The sequence below is a fragment of the Myxocyprinus asiaticus genome, chromosome 39, assembly GCF_019703515.2.
Source record: "Myxocyprinus asiaticus isolate MX2 ecotype Aquarium Trade chromosome 39, UBuf_Myxa_2, whole genome shotgun sequence".
Lineage (NCBI taxonomy): Eukaryota > Metazoa > Chordata > Actinopteri > Cypriniformes > Catostomidae > Myxocyprinus > Myxocyprinus asiaticus.
Genome location: NC_059382.1, coordinates 3810626 through 3833424, shown reverse-complemented (window position 1 = coordinate 3833424; position 22799 = coordinate 3810626). Strand labels below are relative to the sequence as shown.

Genomic DNA, 22799 nt, shown 5'->3' with positions numbered 1-22799 from the left:
GAAAGCCTGACTGGAGTCACTCAGCACGCCCTGGATTCGAACTTGCGACTCCAGGTGTGGTAGCCAGTGTCTTTACTTGCTGAGCTACCTAGGCCCCTTTTTTTCATCAATTATTACAAAATTATTTGCTTTTTTTTTAAATGTTTCTTTATTAGAGGAATGTTGTTGCGTGTTGCAGCGGCAAGACAAGAAAGATGAAGCGGGAGAGAAATAGCCTATTCTTCATGTTTTCTAATACAGGAGTCACTGCACCTCTGTTTTTGGTGACCATTCAGTTGAACTCTGACCCAAAGGGAAAGCGCTCCCTCAGATGACCCAAAGGTGAGATGGACACAGTTTCTGTTATAAAGCTCACAGTTAAGCTGAATATAAGGCACAACCAGCAAATTAATCCTGGTTTCAGCAGGTCTTTTCAGCAGGTTTACTTTGCGAGCTGCGGTTCTTCTGTGTTCCTGCAGATACTTTAAAGATCTGTGAACATGATAGAACATCCATGCTGGCTGAAACAGCCCTCCAGTGGTCAGAAGATGCAGCTCTGCGACCGAAACGCAGACCGTGGCCTAACTGCTCTAGAATTCAGTTCCTGTATCTCTGTCTGAGGACAAGCTCTATAAATATTGTGCATGTTTATTTATCTTTGGAAATCGTTGCAGACTTCAATTTGACCTTCATCTCTCCAAAGCTCTTGGCTTCTGAAGTGTTCGATCCATTCACTCTGTTTTTGAATCCTATTCAGCTCTCGCCAGCGTTGTGACCTTTTCACTTATGCAAGTTCAAACAAGATGACTTTCAAATAAAGGACTTGTTATCGGTTCTGTAAAAATAACCGCATGTAAGCCTTTCTGACTGCTTGAGCAGTCAAGTTTGTGTGTGTGTGTGCTTTTGAGTGTCAAAGAGCGAGAAAGTGTTATACTGAGTTTGAGAGTGTTAATACCAGAACTGGTACTAGGATGAGATCTGGGGGGGGTATTTTGAACTTTAGGGTGGGCTATAGGTTCTTTCGTTTCGTCGTCCGACCAGGGTGCGGGGTGACAGAAGTTTCTGGGGGGCGCAAGGAAAATGTGGAAGGGGAGCAAAATCAGTGTCATTTTAAAGCTTAGAATCCAGACTTTACAATGCATATAGCTGATCCTACAAATTCTTAAAAAATGCTTTTTAATTTGCTGAAAAATAAGAACTGTTTTGTTCTCATCATTTGCAAATGTGTTATCACAACAGTTATATTAAGAGTTGGTAAAACCATAAAAAAAGAAGAGATAGCCATGTGTTATATAATGTTGGAAAGGTCTCAATAAGTAAAATGCAATGAGTAAATTTGCAGGCCAAACTGCAGTGAGTATTAGTGTATGAAATTACCACTGACACACACAAATATAATTGACTGGAGTGGCTTTTTGTCTCGTTTCTCCTTATTACTTCCTGAAACATCCATATAACGTAGACAATGACATATCGTAACTTACAGCAGACTATCTCGATTCAAACGAGCTCAAACACAACATGATATGATAAGCAGATCTTGAAATATTCCTCAAAGACTGTACATAGTAAGACGATGCACAAGAGGGCGCTCGACACTGTGTGTGGGTTGTGTGTTGTGTGTGCACATGTTCGAGGACTTTGTTCGTGCAAACACACATCCACCTATGTGCTCATCTAAAGGATTGGGATGCTCCTAAACACTTAATATTTCTGTATTTTGTAGTCTAATCCATTCATTTCCAATGGCTGGTCACTTTTGACCTGGAACACAATAAGTGTAACAAAGAGATATAACCCCCCCCCACTATTTTTTTTGTGTGTTTTCAGATACCATATATGAACAAAGTCAAGGAATTTTATTCCAATTGGATTAAGTAAAAAAAAAAAAAACAATTGTAAGAAAAAATGACTGGAACACAACACAAGGGTTAAGAGAAGCTTTATGACGTAAAATGAAGAAATGTTCACGATTCTGTGTTATTTATAGGGCACTAATCAAATAAGCTAATTTGTGAGATTTATCATATTAATTCCATTGTCCAGATGGCCAGATTTCCTTGCTTCCATTGAAGCACAAAAGATGCTCTTTGGAACATTCTCAGATCATTCTGGTTTTGTTCATGCAACAGTAGCAAAAGGCGGACTCCCTAATACTAAGACATTCTGAAATTCATGTTAATTTTTCAATGCGCTTGATTATCCCATCAGTTACATTTGTGTCATCAGCATATTTAAAAAAAAACAAATAATCATATTGAAATAATCGAGTCAAATTGAACAAAATTTCATGATGTATTGCATAGTTTATTAAAGAATCCTGATCGAATCAAATGCTCAGAGCAAATATTTGCACCCCTAGTATGTTGGGTGTTTTTGTGATACGTTTTCACAAGAATCATGCATTAAAACATGATATCCAGTGATGCTAAAGAACACCTCTTGGTGTCAGTGTAACTCCAGTCTAGATCTGATCAACACTGTATTGAGCAGCTGATGGTCTCTGAGTATTGCAGACCATCAACTTACAGCATGTACATTATACAACGTCTCAATGAATTTGAAAGCATCCTCCACCTTCAAATGCATGTTTGAGATTATGTAGTTACATATAAGGGCTTTAAACCTAATGTTTGCAGGGTTAATCCCAGGTTAATGGGCTCTCAATTAAAGTCAGTCAAGGAATTTTTATTTGTATAACGTTTTTCACAACACACATCATTTCAAAGCAGCTTTACAGAAAATTATGTTGAAAATGATCTTGCTTGTTTTTTTATGTGTCAAAATTACGGACAGCATTTTAAATAATGACGGATTAATCTCACGCTCACGCATGATTCTGAGAAAAATAGTGTCAAATTAAAACGTGCTATCCATAATATAGCGATAACAGCATCCTCGTCTAACTCAACGTGATAAGCAAAATCTCAAACATAAAGTAATAAATAAAAAATCATGAAATGGCACTACCAATAACAGCCTCTTTGCACAACTGTGTGAGGATGACGTGGACCAAATTTACAGTATTCTACTTCTAACACAGGTGCGCTGGCTGTGGCATGGACGAGTGCTTGTGGGTTTCTTTTTCTTGGATCTTCAATGGCCATGAAAATTGTATAACATCATAACCACGCACTGCAAGACTGTAAAAACCTCTTAAAACAGCATACCTTGTTGATGCTTTATAACGAGACCAACAAGCCACTGCATGGCTCTGTGTCAGTGTGTATAGACCAGTAGAAATGTCAACGGGGCGGACTGGGAAGAGAAATCGGCCCTGGATTTTACATAGAAACCGGCCCAAAAGTTGTTGTGGGGGGGTGGGGTGATGTTTGAACTTTGTATGTATACGTCTGTATTTTGTTCTCACAGTAAATTGCTGTTTTCATATCTTATTTGGTACAGACAAGTGGTCTCTTTCTTACACTGTGTACAAAAATTTAAAAGGAAATCAAATGGACACAAAGGCTTTTGTTTGAGGGTTACAAAGAGTGAGACAGAGATAAAAAGTGATTAGAAGTGTCAAAGCACTTAACTGCTCAGTAATGGATGTGTTGACAAGTATCGCAAGAGTCGTCCTCAATTACTGCCTCTTAATGAGACATCACGCTGTGTTATGAAAAGATTTTAGGATAGTTCTTTAAAAGTCATAGTGACATTTCAACTGCTATTGATGAAAGAGACAAGGATCTTACCCTGTAAGTCCTCTCAGATCAAATGTAGAAATGTGAATGGTGTGTGTGTTATCTGGCTAAAGCTTCCATCTTTTGTTGTGTTCTGTACATGCTTGACGCTCCAGAGGAGCTGAAATTTGCTGACAGTATTCCGCCGCTGGACTCTGGAATAAAGTGGAATAAATTGGTTCCAAGATGTTCAATTTAACAATGTGACCCAACACCCTGGAAAGATGATTCATCTAATATGCAAACCAGAGCATGACCAATAGGCAAGAAACTGCGAATGACCTAAACACTCACTTCCCCACACTCTCAATCTTTCACACACATATGCACACAGAGATGAGCAGTGTGTATACAGGGTCAGATACATGATTTCGCTGATTTACTTATTGGTCTCGGAAGAACGTAAGCCTAAGTAATGCTGTTACTGTGATAAAGAAATAGATATTAGACCTGGCCATTAACACATTTAGAGTTATTCCATGTCAAATCAATTATGGTCTTTGACACCGAGACATGTTTAGGGCAGAAAAAGAATAACCAGAAAGTCAGTAAAAATACAGTAGAGTTCAGCACCAGCTTGGACCCCCTAAAGATGATTTCCAGACATAATTATTCTTAATAATGGTGGATTTGTAGAATGTCAAATGATTAGATTTTTTAATATAAATAGTGAGTTGTGGTGGCATAGTGGGCTAAAGCACATTACTGGTAATTACTGGTTGCTGGTTCAATCCCCACAGCCAACACCACTGTGTCCTTGAGCAAGGCACTTAACTCCAGGTTGCTCCAGGGGGATTGTCCCTGTAATAAGTGCACTGTCAGTTGCTTTGGATAAAAACATCTTCCAAATGCATAAATGTAAATAAAGATACATTTCTGGTTTTAATATTATTTGTACTTCAGACCTTAACTTTGTTGAACAAGAAAAACTAGCTTCAGACCATGACTTCAGTTTGCTTTTCCACCATTGAAAATGCGTAAAATGTTTATTTTTTGCATGGAAACAGACTGAGAGCTCCATATTTCTGGGTTTTAACCATATATGGCCTTAAAGCTGAAGTATGTAACTTTTTCTTTCTTAAAATACTTTCTCCTATCCCAGTTTAATATGCAGAGACAACTTGGTGCGTAATGGCTTAACCCATCCGTGTCGCGTATGGTCCAAAACAATGTTCCGGCCGTGTCTGGCAGGACACAGCGTTCTGCCTCAGTAGAAAACCTCCCCCCCGGTCAGACGGAATCCTCCACAAGACAACACCGCATCCTTACTGGATGCCACCCCTTACTCGAATCTTGCCACCCCTGGCGAAAAATCCTGGACACGCCCCTGTGGGGGGCATATTCAGAAAGATGTTTTTCTAACATTGCAATTCCATTTGGTGATGCTAGTGGCGCAGAAATTACATATTTCAGCTTTAAAAATGAAAATACCAAAAGGAAAGTGTGTTCAGAACCAGAATCTAAAAGTATATTAAGATATATTTAATGCTTCTGGAGTTAGAAGCACTCCACTAAACACTAAAAGGTGTTTTTTTCCCCCCAATTTTGGACTCACACCATTGGCATATAATGCAACATGGGGTGCTGAAGTCAACTGATTTTAGCAATAGACCTACCTATCTCTTTGAAAAAATAAAATAATTTTTCTGCCACCTTTCTAAGGTTATTTTTATGACCATTAGTTTCATTTTTGCAAGAATTGCACGGGTCTGAATGGCTACTCAGCAACTGTGGCTCCGTTTTTTTAAACAAATGCAGCAATAAATTCAGCAGTTTCTCTATTTTACTTCATTAAATTGGACCGATAAGTCTAGGTCTGAGTCTTAGGATCTATATCTGTGCCTTAAGGGGTCTGTCTAGTCTTAGGGCCGGTTGCATAAAACTGTTTTAAACTAGTCTTACAAGTTGTCTTAAATTTTGGTCAACTTTTTCAGTAAGTTGCATAAAAACTTAGATCGTTCTAATTTAAGACCGAAATGTAAGACAGCAGACACCTAGGCTAACTTTTGGTTATATTCTATGTTGTCATGGAAAATAACTGACTTGATTTTGGTCTTGAGGGAGTGTGGTAGTTCTGGGTCTGTCTTCGAGCAGTCTAAATTGGACTGATAAATCTATGTCTGGGTCTTAAGGTTTGGTAAAAGTCTAGGTCTGTGCCTCAAGGGGTCTAGTGTTAGTCTTGGTCTCAGGGGGTCTAAGTATAGGTTCAGGTCATGTCTGGAAAATAACTGTCAGCTTAGCCAGTGGGGGCTTCAGTTTAGGGCTAAAAGGGGCTTCAGTTGAGACTTTGTAGAACATTTTACTTCTACAATGGCAACACAATTCCTTACGTTTTTTTTTATTATCTGGGTTAAAATCACTAAATTTGTTAATAACATGACTTTGAAGCATTGCATTAGCAAAGGAAAACTTTGACTGTCTGCCATTTTTTTAAGCTGTTCAGTGTCTTTTCCCACAATGTAATGCAAATTAGACTGTTTTAAGACAACTGTGAGCTTGTTTTTTGCAACAGGCTTCTATGGCGTCTTTAGCTAGTCAGACTAATTGTTAGATGAAGTCTTACGTTGCTATGTTTAAGCAACTGACCCTTGGTCTGGGTCTCATGGAGTCTAGTGTTGGTTCATGTCTGGGCCTTAGGGTTTGGTATAGGTCTAGGTCTGTGCCTGGGTCTGTGTAGTCTTGGTCTGGGTCTCAGTGGCTCTAGTATTGGTTCAGGTCTCAGTCTCAGGAGGTCTAACTATAGGTTCTGGTCTGGATCTTGGGGTTTGTATAGGTCTAGGACTGTAACTGAAGGGGTCTAGTCTTGGTCCGAGTCTCAGGAGGTCTAAGTGTAGGTTCAGGTCAGGGTCTTGGGGTTTGGTATAAGTCTAGGTCTGTGCCTCAAGGGGTCTAATCTTGGTATTTGCCTCAGGGGTCTGGTATAGGTTCAGGTCTAAAAAAAAAAAAAACAATCTGTTAACTTACTCAAATTTATATTTTAGTAATCTCCATAAAAGTTGTGGAGACCACACTATAAGAAACAATTTTTTACCAATTGTATTTTAGCAATTTCTTTTTTAGAAGCACTCATTTTAGCAGTCTGGCAACTACACATGACTTGGTTTACTGGTGAATAAAAAACCTGTGAACTGTAACTCTCAGAAATTGCATAAAGCCAGCCAATCAGATTTAGCCAGATATGTCAATTTTGTGTGCAATTAGGATCAGACAGTCTGTGGGTGAGTAATGCCATTATTATCCTAATGTTTTTAAGAGGAAAATTGTGATGTGTGATGTTCAAAATCATAAAAAACTACTTGGATTATTGACAGAAAAAGAAGTTTTCAGAAGTGGTAAATACAAGAATTCTTTTAATAATCTAGTTTAAAACACGTGACAAGTTTGTATAAATGTAATCTTTGAATTCATGGTTTCACAAATGTTTAAAACACACACACACACACCCCTATAATAATAATTTATCATTTTCAAATGTCATGAATTTTTGAGCTAAGAATATAATTAATTTTATAAGGCAGATTGCCCCTGTACAAAGGTGCCTAGGTTTGTTCCTGGCAGGCAGCAGATGCCCTAGACCTGCCCCCATCCCTAATCCTAACCATACAGAGCCGGTAAGACTGAGTAGCCTGCCAGGAACATAGCGTAATGTCATTGACCTACTTACACTGTGTTTACTAAGTATATATATAATTATGAACAGACCAGTTCATCAATTTGTCTAACCAATAAGATCAAACAGGAATTGCTAATGGCCTCACCACTACTCTCACGAGGGGAAAGATGGAGATAAGTGCTCACGGTGTAGTCAATTAAAGGGATTTAATAATGAAACAGAAATACAATCTATGACTTTTATGAGCTTGAGCTGCATGGGTGGCCGTTTGAAGCCAGGAGCATCTAATCATATTTTCCAGGCTCTGGGTGCAACAACAGAAAGATAAAATATCAAATGAACTTCTCAGAGGGCGCATGTCTTTGATAAATATGTCACTAATCACATAAAGCCCTGAAAATGACTTCAGATTTGTTATCAGTTGTTTTTAGAGTCCACAATTCAGGAAGATTTACAGATAGAGCATGATAGAGCTTTTGCATCCAGCAAACCAGCATTCATCAAACCCATGGGGATGAAAGAGAAGTTCAAGGAAGTGAACAGACATCTTTGGATGAAATATGGCATACAAGATAGACAGCTGTTTCGAGGAGGAACTCTACTGGAAGTGCACTGGCACTCTTCCTGTCTTCCCCTGATGTTACCTCGTTTGATGTCGCCATGGGAACGATCGGCCAGATGTGCCCACAGGTGCTGAATGTCTTTGCACACCTGTCCTCCAGGACTGAATGTCACAGCTGATGATAATATCAAGGATGTTCTTTCAAGTTCACTGTGAGTAATGAATAATTGTGTCTTCATCTTGAGCATCTCACATTAATCATTTCATCACAAATTCAAGAATTAGTGGGGCGTGACATGAATGATACCTCAAACTGTGTGGCTTTTTTAAAAAAGTTTTGTCTTGCTAATGAAAAAATCCAATAGAAGAAGAAACCTGAGCCAAATCTAGGAACCAGATACTTGGCGGTGGGCACTTCTGCTTGTAAGCAATCACCTAACAGTCACTCAGAACACCTTAGCAACTACCTAGCAAAACGTAAGATGTTATAAATGCCAAATGTGATTGAAGTTAACAGGAAAAGGTGCACCCTTTTCTGAAGTGGTCGTTTTGAATAAGCATTATCTTAATAATAATTAAAAAAAAAATGCATAGGTTGGCAGCATTTGCCCTATAACTATTGCCCCATTATCTCAACGACATCACTATAACCCCCCAGGGAACATTTACCCCAAATGTTGAGGATAAAAGCGCCTTCGCCACATTAAACATTTATTTATTTTTTTTATTATTTTTTTTAAATAGAAACAATCTTCTAATCTTATTTCTTTTCACACAACTTATGTTGCTCCGTCGGAATTCAAAAATAAATGTCTTTTTTTCAATCTTGATACACTTTACGATCAGAAAAAAGCACATTTACTTTAAGGGTGCCTTTCGCCACATTGTACCCTACTGTAATTACAGACACACTTGAGAACTGTCTTGCAAGTAATGCCATTTATCTAGAATCTTTTGGGGTAATATATTTGGTAAGGAAGTGTCATTAGCATGTCGATGTACAAAATCAGTCTGAAAAAAAAAAAAAAACTCAGAACAGAGAGCGAAAGAGAAACAGAGTGAAAAGTCACATTTGCTTGCTTGTGCTCGATCTGTTATATGACTGTCAGTTGTGGTTTGGGTCAAATGTGAGATTGATTAGACTCCTGCCCAACTTTGTGTGTCCCTGCGGGGGGTCTTTCATAATTCCTGATATTCCGTACATGCATGTCATTACTCACGGATGTCACATACACACACACAGGTGCAGCCTTTTCTCATTACCGCAGGTGTCAAAGATGTTTGAACTCCGGATGAGTGATTACCCATTGACGACAGGTGTGTATCACTTAAAAATTACACCCACAAGGCCTTCAATAATTATTAAAGCATGTTCATGCATGTGAGCATGCTACTGTTGTGTGGTAATGTGCTGATACACACACACGTGCATTTGTATGCATCCGAGTTTTGGCAGTTGAATAAAGATTTTTTAATGTTACTGTACATTGTGCATCACAATTATATTTCAGTTTAGTTGTGAATGATTAAAATATTTTAAAAAAAGAAGCTGTTTGTATGCATTACATTATCATTTGCATCTAAATGTCTCTCTATTTTTCATGCACATACACGTGCATACAATAATTTTGTTTTAATTAAATGTCAAGCGATGTCAATTTTGATTTTAACTGCAATAATTCAGTGTCCTGGTTTCTAATGCCACTCTTTCTCATTCTCTAAATGGAGATATATTTGCAGATCATCTTCTTTCCTAATAGCATTATTGACTGAAGTTTTAATATTCTTTGTTTTTGACCTCCACACACACTTCTCTCTCTCTCTCTCTCTCTTTCTCTCTCTCTAACTGTCTCTTCTTTCATTGATTTCTATCCTTTAATCAAAATGTATTAATAATGTGTTGTGAAATGTCCATTACTGGTCTCAGAACAAAGTAGGCTAATGTAAACCATTATTTGAACTTCCAAATGGTAAAACTTCCAAAAGGTAAGACACTTTCACATAAAATTGTATTAAAAATGCTAAATAACCATTTGTGTAAGAGTGTTCTAACTTTTAGCTTTCAAATAATTAGCCAAGAAAGAGATGCATATTTTATTAACTATAAACCCCAACCCTAATCCTAACTGTCAGTGGAGTAAAAATGTAACATAAATCTTGACCTATTATTTGATTGAACTGCCAAATTTGTTTTTTACAAAAAATGTGATTATAATGAAAAACAGCCTACCCGATCTCATGAAAAGTCTTAAATATTTTACGAGTTGGCTATTTCGTATGATGTTGTACGATTTCGTTCATATGAATTCATACGATTAGATTACGTTCAAATGCCGGATGTCTAATGCGAGTTCCGCGTGCGAGGCGTCAAGGACATAGTTATTAATATTATGCCCTTTCCCAAACCCCTTATCTAAATCTAACCTATCAGTGGAGTGTGTAAACATGATAGGAAGCTGCTGTGTGTGACAGAAGCAAGTATTTTGGCATATTAGATGGAAGCGATGTTGAGCGATGTCATTGGTTGTAGTGAAAGTCATACAAATTAATACGAGTGATGTTGTACAATAAAATACGAATTTGCCTAATTTAGAAAAGTTATTGCTGTCTTTTTGGAATGCCCAATTCCCAATGCTCTCTAGGTCCTCATGGTGGCGTAGTGACTCGCCTCAATTTGGGTGGCCGAGGACGAATCTCAGTTGCCTCCGTGTCTGAGACCGTCAACCCACGCATCTTATCACGTGGCTTGTTGAGCGCGTTACCGTGGAGACCTAGCGCGTGTGGAGGCTTCATGCTACTCTCCGTGGCATCCACGCACAACTCACCATGTGCCCCACTGAGAGCGAGAACCACATTATAGTGACCACAAGGAGGTTAACCCAATGTGACTCTACCCACCCTAGCAACTGGGCCAAATGGCTGCTTAGGAAGCCTGACTGGAGTCACTCAGCACACCCTGGATTCGAACTTGTGACTTCAGGTGTGGTAGCAAGCGTCTTTACATGCTGAGCTACCCAGGCCCCCAATCTTTATGATTTCACCATGAGAGTTTGGGTAAAATTGTTCTAATATTTGGCTTTCAAATAATTTAGTCAAGAAAGTGATTGTTAAAAATCTCGGTTGATACAATTTCTGGTTTATTCATCACATTTGAAATGGAAAGCGAAGACAAGCACATTGCATTGCAGGACGTAATATTCCTCACATTGCATACTGCACATTTCGGAAAACGTTGTGGGTCATCCGGATTTTCTATGCTTTCAGAATAGACCTTTTATGCAGACTGTGATGTGGTGTTTCTGCCTTATTTTGAATGTTACATTTATATTGCCCTTTTCTGACACTACACTCAAAGCGCTTCACACAGTGAACAGGGGACTCTCCTCGACCACCACCAGTGTGCAGCATCCACCTGGATTTTGCAGCATAAATCTAGCACATTTTTTATATTTTCAATTTTGTAATTATTTAGTGTAAATTATTCTTTAATAAATTATACTTTTGTGCTATAATACCCTGGAATTACTTTTAAAATACTAGTTAAAATACTAATATATCTTGTGGAAATTTCTGGAGAAGTAATAGTGGATTCTTTTTTTTTTTTTTTTTTTTTGCCATTGGAGCAAATGGGAATGCAAAAATAATATTCACTGTGTTCTCCCATTCAACACTTTAGACGTTTATACTGAAATCATTTACTTTCGCATACCAAAACCTGGAAGTGTGAAACATTTCTATTTTTGCATAATGTGCACAGTTTACAGCATAGTATGCTATTTTGAACATAGCCGATCTGACTGTTCTTGATGCTTCTCTTATGCCCTTTTTTGACTTTTCAAAGCTTTCAGCTAATTACAGAGGAGAAGACAAAAAGGGAAAAAAAAGACAATAAAAAGAGAGCACGACCTTTAAAAGAGGATAGGAAGAAGAATGTTACTCAATGACAGGAAGACTGCCCTTATTCTCCTGTGGACTGTGACAGCCTGTAATAGATGAACAAGTCTGCGACAACGTCAACCATACACAGAATTCATTTCACCTTCTCATTTAAAACATCCCACAGAGATTTGATGAGGAAGGGTCGTACAATGAGCGATGGACTAAAACATCTCACAATAATTGGGACTGAAAATGAATCCATTCTTATAAATTAGCAGAAATTCATTTCTTAGTTTAGGAAGGAGAACACTTGGAGAACTGAGCTGAATCCCAATTCACATACTGTCTGTCCTAAATAGTGAATGAGACTGACTTTTACATGCCAAATCAGAGTGTGTTGAAAATAGTATGCAAAAGCTGTCTGGATTGTGTACTTTTTTCAAATGGATTTTTAAAGTAGCCAATGTGTCTATGCATGCTTTTTGGGCTAATATTAATAGCCACAACCCTGATGATGGTTCTCTTGATTGAAAATGAGGCTGTGTGGACAGATGTATAGTTTGTTCTTTTGAAAGAATTTTTTTTTTTAGATTGAAATGTTTACATCTAATTATCACACAACCCTTGTTATTCTGAGTTTTCTTGTCTAGTGGAATTTTTTACATGAGGTATTTTAATGTTTTATCAGCTAAACAAAGACAAACATACAGTATTCAAAAGTACAACCCATTGAACGGACCACATATTTCTCTTAGCCTCGTTGTGTTTTGATACTCTGAGGTCGGACAACATCTTTACCTGCAGTTGAGTCGTTCCCAAGCTGCACACGCAGGTGCTGAACTTTATGGAAGACCAAATGATCTTTTAATGTTCAGCGTGATTTTATGTATTATTCATGTTTTATGTCCAGGCTCATTCCTACAGTTTGGTGAGTTTTAAGTCCCCAGTAGTTATGGTATTTATAATGTTTAATTTCAACCAGTTACTGTTATTTGAGGTTTTTTGTTATTGGTTTGCCAAAATGTCACGGAAAAGTAGGACTGACTCAATTAAATTGAGTAAAGAAGAGGCGTGACGTAGTCTGTGATCATAACTAAATCATAACCATTCATCAAAAGCGATAAAACACTAGAACTACTGCAAGCATGTGTATCATATCAACTCAAAGTGGCAGAGAATGAGAGAGTAAATGAGAATGTTTAATTCACTGACCTGTTAGTCATGCTCTAGTTTGCATATCAAATAAATCCTCTGTGTCAGGTCAGAGCTAAATCAACCTGAAATTATCTCGGAAACCAATTTATTTCATTAGTAGCTGTAAGGCTGGGCTCATGCGCCTCAGTCCTGCTCAAAGGCATAGATTTGGGGTGGTTACCACACCCAATCCTCCCAGAATCTACGCCCCGGGCCCTGCTGATCCATTTCTTCACTCTTGGGGAAACACGCACACACACCAGACTTTCTTATACTGAAGAATTCATGTTCTGCCATAACCCGGCATGCTTGCCTGCTCGACTTTCATCTTAAGTGTATTATTGTAAACTTGCCTTCTGTTCTTTTTTAACTGAAGGACGAGTCAAAATGATTGTGGAAATTGAAAGCATGCTACAGATGCTGTCCATAGACATTTTGTAAATAATCAATAGGAAATGTAAATATCATGGGTCATTCACTCTTAGCGTTGTGTGTATTGTGTAGAACCAGCATTTCAAGAGGATCCAACTAATTACAAAAACCTTAAAATCAAATAACACAACAAACCCCAATAGAGCCTTGATTACAGAAGTATTTTCTCATTCATTTTTCCAATAGGGATCTCATATAATTGACAAAAAGGCAAAGACTGTTTAATTAAAGTCTTAAATGAGGGCATGAACTACAGTCCCATGAAGCATTAATTCGAATGACGTAATCGAATTAAAAACAACGGAACAATATAAAACTACAGATTTAAAGTTGTTGATTAGAATATATTCAAAGTTCAATATATTGAAAGTTTATTGTAAGATATTCAGATATATACAAATATTAGTAATTTGAGAGGAAGGCCGAGCTGATTCTGTCAATCACATTACATCATGGAGGTGGGCGGTCACTGCAGAGCTGTAGTCACGCACTTTACTAATTGGTAGATCTTTTCCCTTCAGGATCATGGGTTTTGTATGAAAAGCCATTTTTGTTTTAAATGAAGTTGAAATAGCGCAGACTGATGGTTTTTATAGTTGCATATACCATCGATGAACAACCTCACGGAGCTCATGGTAGGTACGTCTTTATAAGTTATCATTAAAAATCAATTCACCTACCTGTATGGAAAAAACATGAAATACATCCTGAACCAGACTGTTGCATTCTATTATATATTCACATTTACAAAGGGAACACACACTTTATTAAAGATTATATTTATTAATAGTTTAACTTAAAACCATTCTACTGTATACTGGGTAAATACATGACATAATTTCATATTCTGTATTAAAAATATATAACTTACAGCCACGTGATAAATAACCAGTCAATTGTATTGCAGTGTTGACAACAAAAAACAAACAATACAAAAGCAATGTTTAAAAGTTAAAAATCAGGACAATTTTGAAAACATCGATCAAAGTTTTAATACTTTTAAGGACTGTATACAGTATAGAAATTCTGAGCAGTATGACTTTTGGCTGCCTTTATAAAAAGTGCCACATTGAGAAAAACATACTGTATGCACAGCGGGCAAAAACAAATTAACATTCATAATCATTTTGCTTATGTAAGTAATTTCCACATAAGAGAATTTGGTCAGTAATAAAAATAAACAGGAAAACAATAAAAGTTTAAATGAAATGAAAGAACCCCATTTGGAACTTTCCGAAGTGGCCATTGGGGTTTTGTTGTCATTTCTCTGTTTGCATCCTGATGATTTGGCAAGAACACTCAGAACCTCAAGAGTCCTTGTGAAGTTCTGTAAATAAGCCTAGATAGATTAGATAGATTAGATAAGATAGATAGAGAGAGAGAGAGAGCTCAAACTTTCTTTTTCCTCTTAAAAGAGAGTGTTCGATAAGTCTGTTACCATGGAAATGAAGATATGGCAGCAAGGTCCCCTCGCCAGTTCTAACACAAATAAATGGAGGTGAGATGAGAAAAGAAGAAAAGAGACAGGAATAAAACAAGAACAAGAATGGAAAAGAATGATAAGAGACAAGGAGATCTGTTTGTTTGTGTTGAGTAATGCAGGATGAAGTGCAGCGACTTCAGGACCTGAAACACACTGAGCAGTTTCCTCCGCGGCTCGACTCCTGCAGCGGCGAGATGGTATCTGTAACCTCTGACTGCAGCAGATCATTCTCATTAGATATTATGTGCTTCACCAGACACTGCGCTGCCTCATCTATATTAATATTCTCCTGGAGAGAGAGAAAGAGAGAGAGAGAGAGGGCAAAGTGATAGTAACTGCTGTCATTGTTTGCACACCTTGTCGTTGGTTGTGACTGAATTAATTAGCACTTGAATATTCATGACATTACCACAGGACTGTGAGTCAGCAGGAAGTGTTTGAACGATTTCCTGCATGTCGGCCATCCTGTCAGCTTTAATGATCGTCACGCAGACAAACGCACAATGATTCACAACAAATACTTGTCTATAAAAAGAAGCTTGGAAGGTCAATAATGCTTGTGATGAGGAAGAGGGCGTGGCCGGTCCGTGAGGGTGCACGGCGTGGCGCTGAATCAGATGATCAGTGGGAGAGCGAGATAAAGGGGGGCCAGAGACCCCAGTTCGAGAGAGCGAGAGACGCCCGCAGCCGAAATAAAAATAAAAGGTTTATTTGAGATTGTGACATGTCTAATTTTGTGGGGTTTACTCAATTCAATAAAGATCCCTCTTCATTAAGTATTTGAGTTGTGATAACATAACTCATTTCAAACACGTGGAACCACTGTCCACGAATGAATCAAGTTCAGCCAAATAGTTTTTTATTTGAATGCAAAGAGAGAAAACATGGTGTATGTGTTAGATTACATCATTTCCTGAACTTTAGATTCTGTGTTTTGTCTAATATCCAACGTAGTCTCATGACAGCTCGTAATAATACGTAACGTCTGATATTGAATGATTTGTCTCATACGAGAAGGACGTTTATTCCCATAGAGACCAACCAATCAATGAATTTCAAATCCAGCGTAGTCTCATGACAACTCATTATGATCCGTAACGTCTGATATTGAATGACTTGGCTCGTACGAAAAGGACATTTATTCCCATAGAGACCAATCAATGTATTTCAAATCGATTAAATACTGGCATTTGAGCTAGCCTCCTATCTAACACATTATTTAAAGAAAGGAATTGTCTGTGAACACATTTTTGAAACTCATTCCATATTTATTTTTACAATTCAAGTGACTGATGCACCGCAATAACCTGTAATACACTTTCCACGTCTCGTTCCAAACCCAATGTTTGCTTTTTTCCATGGTATTAGCAAAAGTTATTTTTATATTAAAATCATAGTTAGGTTTAGATTTGGATTAGGGGTTAAGCTTAGGGGAAAATGGTAATATCATAATCCATTGGTTCGTTTATTTTTCTCTATGGGAGTAAAAGACATACGTATTCGTGTGAGCCAATTTGTGATATTTCGCCATCTCGTACTATTATAATGACTTGTCATGAGAATGGATTGCTGAGATGAGTGACCCAATGAAATGAGTGTTTGCCACTTTAAGTGAGTTTCTCTGCCAAATGAGACATAGATCACCACTAACTAGATCATTTTTACCCTTTACCCTAAGCATGACCTTTTATCTAACCTTAAACTTGGTCTGTCCCCACTGATCATGAGCCCAAAACAACTCTGACAAATGCTCTTTATTATAAGAGTTCATACATGGGAGTTAAAGGTAACCTCTCAATCGCAAACTCACATTATACAGCACTTCAAAACATAAGGATACAACAGATTAGAGGACGACCGATAGTGGATTTTACCAATACTGATAACTAAGGTGGTGAAAAGACAGATAAATGATTAATTGGCTGATTGTTTTTTTAAAATCGATTTATAGAATTATCATTTTTTAAATCCCCTTTTCTCCCAATTCCCACTACTTAGTAGGTCCTTGTGGTGGTGCGGTTACTCACCTCAATCCGGGTGGTGGAGGACAAGTCTCAGCTGCCTCTGCTTCTGAGACAGTCTATGCACGCATCTTATCACTTAGCTCGTTGTGCATGACACTGCAGAGACTCCGCATGTGGAGGCTCATGCTACTCTCTGTGATCAACGCACAACTTACCATGCGCCCCATTGAGAGTGAGAACCACTAAACGCAACCACGAGGCGGTTACCCAATGTGACTCTACCCTCCCTAGCAACCGGGCCAATTTGGTTGCTTAGGAGACCTGGCTGGAGTCACTCAGCACGCCCTGGATTCGAACTCACGACTCCAGGTGTGGTAGTCAGCGTCAATACTCGCCGAGCTACCCAGGCCCCCGATTTATAGAATGTTAAGAAATGTCTTTGTCTTTCCTTACTATGATGGGCATAGACTTAGAGGCTACAAGAGTCCAAAATGAATAACCATAAACCATTAATAACCATTTGCTATAAAATGCAGTTTATAGCAAACCAAAATCCCAATAATGACCAAAAAAATAAAGATTTTGTGCATTACGCAAGACTTTTAAATATAAACAAGTCCGATATACACCTGGGACTCTTATTTTGAAATGACGGTGAATTGGCTCCGTTACAATGCTCTATATGGTAAGTACGTACCAAAGTAAGCTTTTTAACGCCTTTATACAGCATTCACCAGATTAAATGTTTTGTGGATATTTACTTCCCCAGATGAGATTTAATGAGGAATAAGGTTTATTATTATTAAAAATATATGAAGTTGGAGACACAATGTACAGTATGTGCTGATGGGGCATGTTTCCATATAGTTGCATATATTCTTTGCATGCTCTTGCTTCAATTTAGAACACTTGATTATCTTATCAAGATAACAAAATATGCATTGAGGTGAGGATAAAAAGTGGATGAATATTGTCAATGATGAAAGATTTAGATACAGTAAATTCTCCTGGAGAGAAATCGGTGGTTGTAATTATTTCACCTCTAGAGGCTGCTGTTATACCGCAGAACTTCTCCATTCAAATTGTAGAAACCCCCAGCGTCAGCCACAGAGGAGCACAGAGGAATAATAAAAAAATTAAAAAAAACTACTGTCAACTCTCGGCATATATTTGCAAATAACCGATAGCTCCAAAATGCAACTATTGGCACCGATTAAACTGTAAAACCGATATATCGGTCTACCTCTACAACAGATATAATGTTACAAATCATCATTTTAAAATCATCTCATGTACCACCAGTAGTAGATTTCTTTAGATAAGCTCAAAGGTATTCATTACGTACTTTAGCAGAAGTTTCAAACCATCCCACGAAGCCATTCTCCTGGCAGAACTGCTCCATCTTGATGCCGTTGTTGGTGAGAACGTCTCCGCCCTGATCACACTTGTTGGCGAGCAACACGGCTGCCACATGTTTGCCGTTGGATAAACTCAGCTTGGCATCAAGATCTTCTTTCCATTTCGTCACCGCCTCGAATGTTGACGGTCTTGTGATGTCGAAGACAATGAAGGCACCCATGGCCTCTCGATAGTACACTCGCGTCATGTTCCCGAAACGCTCCTGACCTGTGAAGACAGAGTGTAGAGAAATGTTGGTTTTTTTTTTTGTTGAGGGAAAAAAAGATAAAGAATTGCTAGCGAATTTTGAGTACAGCAGGTGAAAAATTATTTCCCCACCATATTTAAAGTTCAATATTTGGGTGTGTATTTAACTTCCAGCAATTTTAGCACTGTGGACTTCTAGAAAGTAAAGTCTTGTTAAAACATTTTTAATGAGAGACACTCTTTCTAGTGTAGGTACAATTACAGTGTGACTGGAAATGATGCCCAATAAAAATATTCTGCTCACAAGTGATATTTACCTTGATTTTTCTTTGTTTTCTTCAAACATCACTTGTCTCATATGTCATCTCAAGCATTCTCTTCACTGACACTTTTGTCAACTTGGTTAACAAGTACACTAAATTAAAAAATAAATAAATAAATAAATAAATAAATAATAATAATGACAGAAATGACCCCACAACTGTGGAACTAATTACCATTGTCACATGTCTGCCAAACATGTTGAGTGGTCCAAACATCATCTGCAGCCTGAAACTGAACTTTTGGTCAGATTTTAGGAGTGAATGCACTTGGCTGCATAGTAAAGCTATAAGATGCTCCTTTGCTCCCTAATTAGTGGATGACTTAATCTCCAGTGAGCTGTCTGTCTGCACTGGTCTCAGAACAGTTAGAAATGCACCTTATTTTCATTCCAACTCCATGTTAAGCAACATGTTTTAGCTTTTGGATGAATACAATGATTCTCAATGTGATAATGCACAGTAAATACAGGATTTCTAAGGGAAAAATAGCCCTTTGGTCCACTATAGTGATCATTGTGTTTAACAGCGTGGCGTTTCGCGATAAATCGCTCAAATTTTCAAAATGGCATATCGGATGAAACTAGAGACTCTAATCTTTTGATTTCAACAGGTTTCAATGTAAAACCTTAATTAGGTTTCCTACCAGATGTACTTTTGTTGACATTTCTCCCAAAGACAAACTCCACTGAGAACAGCGCCATGTTGGTTTGTCACATGACTCGGTGTGTTGAAAGTTTAACCCTTTACTGCCAGCCCAGAGTGTCCTCAACTGAAATCATTCGGTTTAAATGAAATTAAAGTCTGTATAGCGTATAGTGAAGACAAAACACAATGTCCACAAAGGAGGATTCAGGGTTGCACGAGGATACATAAAAGGCATTTGAAAAGAACCAAAAAATAAAAGGATGAAGCCCTGATAAAAAGTGTCCAATTCAGTTTTATCCCCTTTTCTGCCAATTTGGAATGCCCAATTCCCACTACTTAGTATGTCCTCGTGGTGGCACAGTTACTCACCTCAATCCGGGTGGCGGAGGACAAGTCTCAGTTGCCTCCGCTTCTGAGACAGTCAATCCGCGCATCTTATCACGTGGCTCATTGTGCATGACACCGCGGAGACTCACAGCATGTGGAGGCTCATGCTACTCTCTCCGCGATCCACGCACAACTTACCACACGCCCCATTGAGATCGAGAACCACTAATCGTGACCACAAGGAGGTTACCCCATGTGACTCTACCCTCCCTAGCAACTGGGCCAATTTGGTTGCTTAGGAGATCTGGCTGGAGTCACTCAGCACGCCCTGGATTCAAACTCGCAACTCCAGGGGCTGGTAGTCAGCGTCAATACTCGCTTTTTAATTTAAATCAACCTCTGGGACATGAAATGGCCAGAAGTTGAAGATAGATATAAATTAAGGCTAATATCCAGACACGTTTGGCCAGTTAGAAAATCCATCAAGTTGTAACTTTTAGTCCAATAAGAACCAAACAGTGTTTATCAACCTGATATCATGAGAGAACATTTAAGTTCCATGAAGAACTTTTCATTATCTAATTCTGTAGAAAAAAGAAATGGTACTTGGTAAATCACACAATTCTTGAATTCTGGGTTCTTTACAGGACCATATAGCCAATTCAAGAACCCTGTAAAACAAAAAAAATGGTTCTTAATAATGAAGAATCCCTCCTACAGTAATGAACCTTTACTGTATATTTCAGAATGCAGATTCCAGTATATATGGTGGTTTAGCTTCTATAGAAGGAGTATGTATTCTTTCTTAATATCCTTGTGATTTCCTGGTGATCATAACAGAAACTTTCACCACAAAACAATAAAATGATTATTTCAGTCAAGGCCCTTGGGTGAATGCAATGGAATTTCACTCTCTCTCACAACCTCTGTCTACTTTTTCTTCTCCCAAATCCACGTGATTTGCTTTGAGATTCTTGTGCATATTTCCAAGCGTTCAACCCCAAAGCCTGGATATCTTTAATGAGGGAAAGCACATTCCAATGGCTAATATTGACAAAATCCACAAACTCCGCTGAGCTCCAGCCTCATGCCATTAAACGTAAAGCTCTGATCTGGGCCACAACCAAGTGCTCAGGATTAGTGTGAGAAGTCATTAAGTCTGTCAATGAAAACTAAAGCAAGATCAGAAGTCATTTTATAAACATTTAAAACAGCTGAAAAACGGGTTGCTGAAATGGACATAGTTGGACATCTAAACTGTTTTCAGTAAAGCTTTGTAATAACCTTCATGAAGAAGTCACAAATAAACATAATGCATCATATAATGTATATAATGCTTAACAGGTACGAAATTCATGTACATACAAATATGAATATACAGTCTTTTGTACTTGATCTTATTTTCATTAACACTTTACCATTAGTTAATGCATTAAGCATTATGAACTAACAATGAACTAACGGTTTGTTTGTTTTTTTACAGCATTTATTAATCTTAGTTAATGTTAGTTAATAAAAATACAATTGTTCAGTTCATGTTAGTTCATAGAGCATTAACTAATATTAACACATACAACTTTCAATTTTAAAAATGTTTTAGTATATGTTGAATTTAGCATTAACCAAGATTAATAAATGCTGTAAGTACTGTTCATCGTTAGTTCATGTTAACTAATGGAACCTTATTGTAAAGAGTTATCTATTATTCTTTAAAATTAACAACATAAATATGAAGTTTTACATTTTATCTAATAAAATGACATTCAGACATTTCTATGTTTAATTTAAGTGCCCAAATACTTTTTGGGGGGCCACTGCATTAAAAAAAAATAGCCTATTATATGACATTTCAAGACATTAAATGAACTTAAATGTACAGTAATAATGTTTATGTTGTTAATGAAAGGTAACCCATTATAAACTAGGCCTCTAAAACGGAGTTGATGTTTATTTTATTTATTAAATTCTTCCTCACATGAGCGGCGGACACATGACCCAAGGACATTCTTCACTTAAAATAAAACGATGCGGCAACGTTAATTGGATTACGGCATTTTTGCACACAATTGGGCCACAAAACATTAGACAATGATACTAGAAAGTTATGCAAGGCCATTTAAATGTGTATTTCAGCTGAATAGATTTTCTAGAAGTTTTGTATTAACCTACTATTTTAAAAAAGAGCCGACAATCATTATAATCATAATTTCAATTACAAAATAAATGTAATTTTAGGTAGGCCTGTCTATTTTATAAAGTATGTTATGTAGGCCTATATTGCATTATATTATACAAGTTATCATGTCCTTAATTTTCTGTGACAAGTCAAGGGGGAAAAGGTAGAAAATACACGATACTTAAAATCCTACTGCACTGACTGATTTCTTACATAACTCATAAAATTCCTATAAAATTAAATATTTTATACAAACACATACATGTAATGCATTTTTATTTCATATATATATATATATATATATATATATATATTTTTTTTTTTTTTTTTTTTGTTATTTTTACAATACACAATTTCATACACTAACCTAAGCCTCTTAAGAGTTCAGTAAAAAAAGTGAGTTACCGGCGATGTCCCAGAGCTGCAGTCGGACGGTCTCCTGGTCCAAGTTCAAGACTTTGAGGGCGAAATCCACGCCGATGGTCGCCCTGTAGTTGGCTGAGAAGTTCTGATGCACGTAGCGCTTTATGATGCTGGTTTTCCCCACACCCAGATCCCCGATCACCAGGATTTTATACAGGTGTTCTTTCAGGTGATGGTTCTGCATGTTTCTGTGATATGGAGCCGAACATGGACGCGTCTGGTCCGCAGTAGGAGAGTGAAGGGAGAAGAAACGCCCCGCGGAGAGAAAAGCTTAACTTGTGACTTGCCAGTGAGTCGAGCATGAGACCAGAGACATAACCCGCACTGCTCTTACAACAATGCAAGAGGGGAACCATTGTAACCGCAAAAAAAAATAGTGAATGGTAACGATATAAATTTGGCCAAAGGTGTGTATTTTGGGGGGAATTTTGATATTTCAACCTCAGTTCCTATAATACACTGTGTACACAATAGTTACACTCAGGACCTTCAGGACAAAAATGTCCCCATT

General features: G+C 37.7%; 1 protein-coding gene across 1 annotated transcript; it reads right to left on the bottom strand.

The window, feature by feature from the left end:
- Positions 1-14155: 14155 nt before the first annotated feature.
- Positions 14156-22674, bottom strand: LOC127429950 (ras-related protein Rab-38-like). The gene is made up of 3 exons (XM_051679345.1): positions 22271-22674; positions 18135-18415; positions 14156-15114 (listed from the first exon to the last, which is right to left on the bottom strand). The coding sequence occupies exons 1-3, from the start codon at positions 22470-22472 to the stop codon at positions 14962-14964; spliced, it is 636 nt and encodes a 211-aa protein (XP_051535305.1). The 5' UTR covers positions 22473-22674; the 3' UTR covers positions 14156-14961.
- Between the last annotated feature and the right edge of the window lie 125 nt (positions 22675-22799).

Excerpts from the sequence above, each read along its gene's own strand:
- LOC127429950 (XM_051679345.1), bottom strand. The coding sequence starts at position 22,472 with ATGCAGAACCATCACCTGAAAGAACACCTGTATAAAATCCTGGTGATC. Across the intron at positions 18,416-22,270 it reads GCAGCTCTGGGACATCGCCG|GTCAGGAGCGTTTCGGGAAC; the intron begins GTAACTCACTTT and ends CTGTCTTCACAG. Across the intron at positions 15,115-18,134 it reads GGTTTGAAACTTCTGCTAAA|GAGAATATTAATATAGATGA; the intron begins GTACGTAATGAA and ends CTCTCTCTCCAG.